This window comes from Hesperophylax consimilis, chromosome 22 (assembly GCF_061612785.1).
Source record: "Hesperophylax consimilis isolate HC1 chromosome 22, BYU_Hcon_1.0, whole genome shotgun sequence".
Lineage (NCBI taxonomy): Eukaryota > Metazoa > Arthropoda > Insecta > Trichoptera > Limnephilidae > Hesperophylax > Hesperophylax consimilis.
Genome location: NC_142857.1, coordinates 6,189,482 through 6,199,829, shown reverse-complemented (window position 1 = coordinate 6,199,829; position 10,348 = coordinate 6,189,482). Strand labels below are relative to the sequence as shown.

Below are 10,348 nucleotides of genomic sequence, written 5' to 3'. Positions count from 1 at the left end.
GGGTGTTATGCCGTGTTGTGCTAACTCCTTCTATAGCCAACGTTTCGGACAGCATTGCAGTGTCCATCATCAGGGCAGATGTGTTATTTGAGGTTGTGGTGAAATGTAAGCTTATGTATGAGGTTGTGATACCGTGTTGCCAGCTCCAACCCTCTGAGCTAACATTAACGTATCATTTTTTTATTTAAAGTGGTTTTCTTCGTTTAGCTCTGGTGTAGCCGTCAATTACCGGATACCAAGAACTATTGAGCTTAGCTCCATCGTCTCTGTTAATGTTTACGGGATTTTTATGGATTTCAATGGCCTCCGTAATCAGCCGTGCTCTATAAGTTTTGGGTCTCCCCAGGACTTCAGGAACAAATCCAAAGTAATGTCCGGTGTCAATCAAATGCTCGGCAATTGCCGACTTGTCAGGGTGGCCGAGTTTACAAGCTCTGAAGTGTTCTGAGATCCTTTTGGAGATAGTCCGCTCTATCAGTTTGTCAAAATATGTATCAGATGCCAAAAGGTCACTCAGCACACCAAGGGCCCTTTTCGCAAATATTCAATAACAAAGTAGCGATTTACCCACATACACACCTCTTATTTAAATAATTGTCAGTTTTAGTTAATCTTTTAGGAAGCCAGTTACTGCTTTATCTAGTTTGTGGTATTTTTTCAATTTATATTTTTATTATTCTGTGTAATTTTTTTAAAATAATGTGTCAGTGTAATTATGAAATATTAAGAATTTATTTCAGATTTGTATGTGAATACATACATATGGAATATTAAGAAGTTATTTAAAAGAAGGATGTGTTGGAAGTGAGTCGGTAGAGGAGGTCGAGAGCTGCCACTGGCTGGTCTGTAGGCACCATGTGCCCCGCGGCGCGCACCAGCACCTCGGTGAGGTTACCCGCCGTCTTGGCGTAGCCCGCGAGGCGCTCTCTCACATGCCACTCGCCGCGGGGTGCCTTCGCGTACTCGGCCGCTGAGCTGAAGTTGAGTGCCTGCAGGTAGGACACAGTCAGAGGGTAGGCCACGATGATGTCCAACTGCCCGTTGTAGATCACCCCTCGGTAGTGTGACAGTAGCTCTCCCACCCAGTCCGCCACCGACTGCACAATGTCTTCCCGCAAGTTATTAAAAACTTCAGAACCGTCGTTGAAAGTCAGATTTCCCACATGCATAGCCTTACGTATTTCTGGAATTTCAAAAAGTTTCGTGAAGTCGTCCGTTGGTGAATCGTCATCGAACTTTATATAGTTGTATATGTCATCTATGCCCGTCAGATTGTAGAAGAGGGAATATGTGGTTTCGAATCCCAACAGCAGGTCTAATCTTTTATAGGCATCCATCCATTTTCCAGCCTCAATGTTATCCACCACGGTTTTCACGAGATCCGCAATCTGTTTTACGCCTTTGTCGTCCACTAGGCCTAACTGGTACAGGTAGGGAGCGTAGGACAGCTGGTTGACAGGGTCTGAAAACCCGTTACCGATGGCAAAACCTTTAAGGTTGATGTACTGCGACGCATTCTGATTCTCACGGTGAATGGCGTAGCAAACTGCCGGCACGTACTTTCCGCCGTAAGACTCGCCGGTGATGTAGAACTCATTCTTCTGCAGGTTCGGGAACATCTGGAAGAACTGCAGCAGAGCGGTGTATAGGTTGTTTCCCACCACCGTCTCGTTTTGCGCGAAGCCGTTGTTCGTCCAGCTGAAGCCAGTGCCCACCGGGTTGTCGATGTAGATGACGTGGTTGTTCTCCGTCCAGGAGTACTTGCTTCGTTCCACGGTGCCATTATTGTAGGTAAAGGGACCGTTCTCTGTAAATAAGCCGAACAGAGAGGAGGCACCGGGCCCGCCCTGCAGCCACACGACGACGGGCGCGCTTACCGAGTTATTTTCTGCAGGGAAGTACCAGAAAAAGGTGTTAGAAGAGCGTGATTCATCCACCGTCAGAAAGCCTGAGTGGCTTTGCACACCTTGGAAGGCGGGTGACTCTACTCGGGACTTGTTGCGAGCCTCTTCCAAGTGCCCTGCCTTAATGAGAGGGGTCAGGTACAGTGGCTCCCCGCAGTCCCCACAGCCCCCGGAAGATGTTCCGTAAGATCTGTACTGGCGCACATTCGGGAAGAAGCCTTCTGCTGTCATTAGTCCTCCCACCAGTATCACGCAGATGATCGTACTTAGCATTGTAGATTGTCTAGGTAACATTTCTGCGGGGCCAAACGCAATTTGACAGCGACAACTGAAGACTGTCTGTTGCTATTTATTCCATACAGTCTGTCGCTGTTCAATTAGAACAGTATTTTCTTTATTACCCCAGGCGAAGGTCATAGAATCAGGGCTGCCTTTTGCACTGTTCACTTTATTATAAAATTGTGTTTTATTTGCTTCTAGAAGAATAGAACAATGAAACATTTTGTATGTTTAATATGACGTAATTATTGGAGAATGAATAATTTATTCTCGGATTATTTTGTTAATGTCGGCGCTAATCTTGCTAGTAAGTAATATTATCCTATACAAAAAACAACCTCAACAACCAGAGCTTAACCCAACTTATGAAGTAGGTTTCCACACATTTGCTTCAGTAACTGATAAATAAGTTGAAAACGCCATAATAACTTTGCGAGGATCAGCAAACCCTGGCTACGACAACATAACTGTAAAAACATTAAAAGCCATACGTGAGATAATCAGTAAACCAATTGCTCACATAATAAATGTAAGTCTAAAGAAGGGTAGGTATATTCCCTAACAACTATAAGAAAACTATTGTGACCCCTGTTTTTAAATCTGGTGACGAAAAAAATATTTCTAACTATCGTTCCATAGCACTCACATCAAACATAGCAAAAATCTATAAAAAAAATGTTAAAAAACAACTCAATAACTACATAAAAGGTAAGAAGATAATGAGCCCAAACCAGTTTGGATTTAGGGACAATCTCAGCACATAGGATGCGATTGCTAAATTAACATCAACAATAATGCAAAAATTCGATAATGGAGAAAAGTGTCTTGGAATCTTCATTGATCTCTGCAAAGCATTTAATAGCATATCACACTCAAAACTCACTGAGAAACTAAAGCAAATTGGATTGGACGGAATAGTGCTTTCATGGTTCCAAAGTTATCTAAAAGAGAGATTTCAATACGTCAAAGTCAATAATACCCTAAGTAAACCCAAAACCTCATCTTTTGGCATACCACAAGGAATCCGTCCAATCCTTTTTATTATATATGTAAATCAAATTTTCACTCTTCCCATTGTTAGAGATATCATATCTTACGCAGACGACAGTCTAGTTATCACAAAAGGCAAATAATGGGAGGAAACAATGAGGAAAGCCAATATAAATATAAACATACTCAAAACATGGTTCGGCCTAAATTGTCTCTCACTAAATAAATACTGAGAAAACATATTTTATCCCATTCTCTTAGAAAGAAAGAAAAATTTTCGAAAACAATATTACCACTAAAATCCATTCATCGCAATGTGAAAAAAAAATGTGACAATGCAAATTGTTTACCAATAACATGCAAAAATAGTATAAAGTATCTGGGTATCATAGTAGATAGACACTTAAAATGGAACGAACAAGTCCAAAATACGGCAATCAGAGTAAGAAAATTGTTTTACAAATTTATTAGATTGAGAAACATCCTATCATATACTCGTAATATGATTAAAACTATGTATTTCTTTATTGCCCAATCTATTCTACAATATGGTATAATCGGGTGGGGGGACTTTCAAAACTAACCTCTTACCTGTAGAAAAGGCACAGAGGTTGATTCTAAAAGTTATCCTACGAAAACCATCTATATTTCCAACAACACAGTTATTTGACTCTTTTAGGGTTCTCAGTCTAAATAATATATTAAAAAAGAACTCATTGTTACAAACTCACAAAGATCATTTCTATACTACAATAACATTTCCAAAAATAAGTAACCGATCAAGATCATGTGGCAACTTAGAAATCCCTAAATTTTAAATGAGTGCTTCTCAACACCTTACCTATCAAGGTACAAAAATTTTTGATGCACTCTCATATAAAATCAAATCTGAAAAAAATTATAAAGCTTTAAATCATAAATAAAACAACTTCTTGATCAACCCAATAATAATTATAACTTTTAATTTCATAGAACGAATTTGTACATATCTATTGATTACATGTACATATTAGTAGTAATTGATCAAATGCAAATTTTAATATTACATACTTAGTATATAATTAATTATTTAATTTCATCATTAATTGAAAACAAAAAATATACCTATATGTATACATGTTTTTCTTTTTCAAACAAATATTATATCAGCATTCGAACTAACAATAGCTTATTGTCGCAATTTATTATGTACCTACTCTTGCAATATTATCAGCTCTGTTTTATTCCAACTGAATAGAATAATTCCATGTACTTACCACCTACCTATTTATTAATTGAAATATAATAATATTATTTTTATTTTACCACATCCATATTCTTAAATTTATTTACATTTACTGTGTATCTAATTTAGTAACTGCTATATTAGACTATTTCATTATCTATACTTTTGCTATCATATTTTTTTTAAAGAAAGGCAAACATTCCCGGGTTACGAATAACCTGACAATATTTGAAAATCTCCTACTACCACCACAGTAAGCTGAAAACGCTGCATGTGTTGTGATTGAGGACTTAGCCAGCTGAGGAATTGAACACACTACGCCTGAGTGGGACCCAAGCGCGATGTCAACTCGGCCACCGACCGGTCAAATACTATATGAATTTGTTTATTTCTTACTTTATATATAAAAAATTTCTTTATTTTTACCTTATGTATACTGTAATCGCACTACTCCCCAATTCAAACACGAGAAACGTTTTTTCTCTATTGAATTGGGTAGTTACGTTAAATAGAAAATATTTTATTGTAATTAGTTTTTAGAACCGTATGTTTTTCTTCTGTAAATCTTTCATATGTATGTCTATCAAAAAATGTCAAGCTCGACTGTCGCGTCCACTGCTACGAGACGCGTACAGCTCCAATCCATTCTAATCCAAAACTGGGCGGTGTAAAAAATGGGGAATTTCAATAAATCCCTCAAAAAGTGCTGCGACTGTCTTGTCACTTAGAAGGCCTAAATAACCACCGAACATAATTCTGTTTGGGGAAAATGTTCCATGGGAGAAATCAATCAAATACTTCGGAGTAACTTAGACTCTGAATTAACGTGGGGAAAACATATTAAAGCTAAAGTCAAATCAGAAAATTAGTCAATAGCCGCACTCTATCCGATTCTAGGTAGAAAAAGACGATTATCATCAGACAATAAACTACTTCTTTACAAGACGCCCATTAGGCTGGGTTTCACATACGCCGCATCAATTTGGGGACATTCAGCTCACTCACACCTAAATCAGCTACAAACTCTGCAAAGCAAAGCCATTCGACTAAAGTTGAATGCGCCGAAGTGGATCAAAGTTTCCACTCTCCACAATGACTCAAAAATTCCACCGGATTAGCCGGACATGAAAAACCTACCATGAACTCTCTCGCTAAATATAGCGAGAGCGAAAATTTTAAGTTTAAAAAACCTAAAATAATCCTCCGCAAGTAGTGAAATCCTGTCCCGAGTTGCAGTATAGTTTACGTATTAAATTTAATTTTCCCAAAAAAAAATATTTTAACTTTTTTCTACACAAAGCATCTTTAGATAATCCATTTCGTCATTACATTAGAGTCAGTAAACTCACGTCTAGGAACTCTGAACATAAATAATTTCCAAATCCAAAATGTTAAGTCAGTTCAACAACTACCACCGAAGAACTAACGACTCACATGAAACCAAGCCTAGACGTGTAATATTTACCAGTCTTTTATTAAGTAATATATTCAGTTCCTTTCCCTGTTTCAAATCAGTTTTGGCTCGTAGTAAATTCATTTTTAAATTCTGATCTAGAATTCAATGCCTGTCTACGAAAAGCTCTCTGCGTGACAGTTGTGTACGACCCCTATCGTGAAATTCAGTGTTTGTACAGACGCCACCACTCATCTTGTGCATTTATTTTCTCTAAGCCTCCTTGCTGTCAAGGATAGTTGAGTGATTAATCGTGGCCACAATGCTAGCTGCAGAGGTCATATTTTTAGAGGTTTTAAAACTCGTGTTGGAGTTCCCCAGGGATTAAAATTCGAACCTCTTTCTTTTCTATTACTTGTCAATGATATTTTCTTAACTTTAAAACGTTCCTACTATCTCCTCCATTCTTACGATAATACGGATTTCAGAGCTACGTCACATCGATTCAACTAGTCTTCAAAAGGACACTGTGTTGCCTTTTGAAATGGTCGTAAGCCAATAAGTTGCCTTTTGGCGTCACATTTACGATGTTCATTGACACGTTATTGTTCCCGTACGATGATCAATATAAATTGACACATTCAACTGAGATCGAAGGATTTAAATAACACATGTTTTTAATTCGTTTTTATTGTTGTACCGTACATAGGTTTATTTTGTACATATTAGATATTGGGAAGTTATCTAAAAGAAAGGTTGGTTGGAAGTCAGACGGTGGATGAGATTGAGTATGGCTTCACGCTGGTCACTAGGTATCATGTGCCCAGTATCGCGCACCGGTACTTCGGTTAGGTTTCCCGCCATCTTTTTAGGGAAATGAAGGAGAGAAAGTTATGGGAAGGAAAAGGGTATGATGAGTGGGTAGGAAACTGGGGGTGAATGTGCCCAGGAGTGAAGGACGTATGAATCCATCCCTCCCACTGCGGTGCAAGGCGATGGGTCGAGAGAGAGTCCAGCAGGAGAGATCAAAGGGTCTCCTTCAACCAGTCCTGATGCGACCCTCCACGCAGTAGGTAGGAAAACGCATCCGCCGCCAAAAACTAGACAAACCTCTCCCCATGAACCCGGGCACCCTGCTAAATCACAAAACGCAGCGCACCACTTTTATTGGTTATTGTTTGTGGTATTGGTTATCCAATAAATGGTTCCCGGGGCGGCGGTATCCGTACCCAAATTGGCCACTCTTTTATTATACGTTTCGTTACGCTTTGCATCTATAAACTGGAAATGCAAAATTTTTTGTTCGATTAGTATGTACATAACGAGTCTTTGTATTCATGTCAATAATAATATATTCAGATTTTGGTAGCCCTAATTTACGGTACTGTATAGTTTTGCAGGTAGAGTTTATCAGAGAAATAGCTATTACAATGTTAATGTTGGAATCACCTGATATTGTTGGCGATGTTTAATAAACTAAATACAATTTTATTAAAACATTAATTTATTACTAACTAATTAGATAACCAAATTTTATAATAAAAAAGTCAGGAAATAAAAATTGTAAATCATTGTGTTGTGACATGTGTAGCAAATTACGTGCATTTTATCATTAATAGTTGGTAGTAAATCATTCATTTATGTAAATCATAAAACAAATTTAATAACTTATGATTTATCGTTAAAATTTCCGGATATTTTTGTCTGCATTATCCTAAAAATCCATTTTTATAAATGACAACATGTATATAAATATTGTAATATCAAAGGTGTGATTAATTTTAGTTTAGTTCTTGTTTTGTTTTAAAAAACTACGTAAAAATATTATAATTTCTGAATTTAGTACTAAATACAGTTGCCCCATGTGGCAACATGGGGCAACTATTGAATCGGGGGGGCGACTTTGAAATTACTCGCTTCTTTTGATGATTTTTCGGGCAAAGCGAATAGTGGCAAATTAGTTAGTTTTGAGCTTAGGTGAATTAAAAGGGAAAATGGGTAACTGAAACAACGCGAGTGTTTCCACTGAACTAGGTCTCGTAGACAAACAAGTGATTTATCTACTGCGTTTGCGTTTAGTATCGCACATAATTCGTCAGTCAGACAAGCTGTCACCGGCTGCCACAAACACGTCACTAGGGTCTTTTTTGTTGCTTTTGAGATGTGCACAAATCATTTTCTAGCACAAACCAAATCTGATGGAGTTTCTTTCCATTCCTATTTACCTACTCAAAAATCTCATACTGTTTCAACAAATACAATTATTCTCAATGCTTTTTTGCTGCCCAAAAACGTTGTTCATCGAATAAAATAAAGTGAGACAGCGAACGCAGAAACACATAAATGTATGAAGGACAACCTAGTGACAGTACGTACGTCCTATTCTACTACTTTGCTCGCTCGTTTGTTCGTCGATAAGTGGGGGAAATAGGGGTGGCCCACTGACAAGCGAGCATGTCAATCTGAGATGACGTCAAGCGATTAAGTAGGCGACACATTACGCTATACGCATCATGGCTTGGCCTATTTCAGCGTATCGTTCGCTATACACTACCAATGGGAATGGGTATAGCGAGCGATATGCTGAAATAGGCCAAACCACGCAAATATAGCGCGCTTATAGCGTGGTCTGTCACAGGCTTTATCCGGCAGACATCCGTACAAAAATGCTCGTCGCTCCCTACAACTCAACGCTCAACAGGGGCGAAATTTTGTATAATATTACTACCCACAAACGATTAATATAATGTGCAAGAAGTATTACCTAATACCTCGTAAAAGGGTACGCAAATATAGGTAATATTATCCAGTTTGCAAAACGTCGCCACTGGTAATGGTGGTCGCCCTATGCGGGCTGAATTGGAGCAGGCCGCTCCGGACGTCGTATTGTCAAGGCGCCAAGAATATCTAACACCTAACAATTATAACATCGCCCGTGAGATTTTTTTTTACAAAAATGGCGCTACACAAACATAAAAATCATTAATCATTAACCGAATATTATTGATTACAGTAATCGCCTGCCGTTTGGCTCAAGGTCGGCCCTGACTATAGGTCCACGTGGACAACAGAAGATAATCAGCTCTGCCACACGTACATGGAGCGGCGGTGCCACGCACCACTTCAGGCCACCGCGCACAAAAGTAAAGTTCAAAAGTAAGGTAACGGTTTACAGCGCAGTCCATTGTGAGACTTCTCTGTGTAGCGGCTCGGAGCGGCGCGTGGTACCGCCGCTCCGAAGTATACGTACGCGTGGCAGAGCATAACGATAAATATTATTATTATTACAATTACATGACATTTATTTATTTTTTATTTCACATTTATTTTTTATGTGGGAAATTAAAATGACTAGAAATTCCTTTGTTGCCTTTTGATACGTTGTTTTTTTACGTAAAAAAGGTTTTTCGAAAAATAGCATTAACAAATGGCGCCTAAATTTTACTTGCACCAGACGCCATAGAATAAATAATAACACAAGAAGTGCCTTGTGGGCGTGTTTCGTGACCCAATTATGTGTAGGCCTAATTCCATACAAAACTGTGTTACCATGATTACGAAATTCAAATGGGATTTATCTTCTACATTATTAGCTCGACAAAGGAGGCTCTGAGGAAAAAAAACCCCCAGGGTCTCTGTCATCTTTGGGGATACTGTGTGGAGTCTTTTAATGGAAATGAAGGTGAGGAAGTTCTGGGAAGGATAAATTTATTTTTTTATTTTATTTATTTATTTATAATGTATTACAAAAAACATGGTAAGTAACACATTATTCCCAATGAGTTGAGATAAAACTCATTACGGGAAGTACAGACACATAAAATACATTTTACAAGGATATTACACTTTTAAAAAAATACAACATATTGAAAAGGAAAAGAAAAATAAATAAAAAAGGAAAAATACATTGTTAAGAATAGAGATTTTAGAAATACTGAGAGACATCTATACACATGAAACATAGTAAACCAACATATGAAAGCGAGCGAAAATTCACTGGTTTAAAAACATTTTCAGGAAATAATCTTTAAGCGTTTTAACTAATATTTTTTTGTTAGTTACTGATTGCTTTATTTCATTAGGTAATGCATTGTATTGTCTATATGCAATATATTGTAATGAGTTAATACCAAATTTTGTTGTGTGGGTAGACGATGCTAGGTGTATTAGATTTTGGGACCGTGTTTTGTGCTGGTGTATGTCTGAATTAAATGCTGGTTTGATGTTAGTGTGTGAGGATCTATGTATGATTTGTAATATTGTACAAGTGATATTGTATTTAGGTAGAACCGTAAAAGGAAGTATGTTTGTCTTTAAATATATATCTTTGATATGTGTATCCCACGGTAGACGGTAGATATTCCTTATTGCTCGATTTTGAATCACTTGTATTTCTGATATTTGTTTTTTAGTAATAGTGCCCCAGATACTAACTAAATAACTCAGATGGGAGTGAATCATCGCATAGTATGTGGCCCTTAGTAGAGATGTAGAGAGAAGACCTTGGAGTCGGTACAGTACGCCGGTTATTGGGGATATTTTAGATTTCACATGCTC

At 37.8% G+C, this 10,348-nt stretch overlaps 1 protein-coding gene across 1 annotated transcript; it reads right to left on the bottom strand.

The window, feature by feature from the left end:
• Positions 1-782: 782 nt before the first annotated feature.
• LOC149412754 (venom serine carboxypeptidase-like) lies at positions 783-2,177 on the bottom strand. Its single transcript, XM_089645407.1, has one exon. It carries the CDS (start codon positions 2,175-2,177, stop codon positions 783-785), a length of 1,395 nt encoding a protein of 464 aa, XP_089501533.1.
• Positions 2,178-10,348: the final 8,171 nt, after the last annotated feature.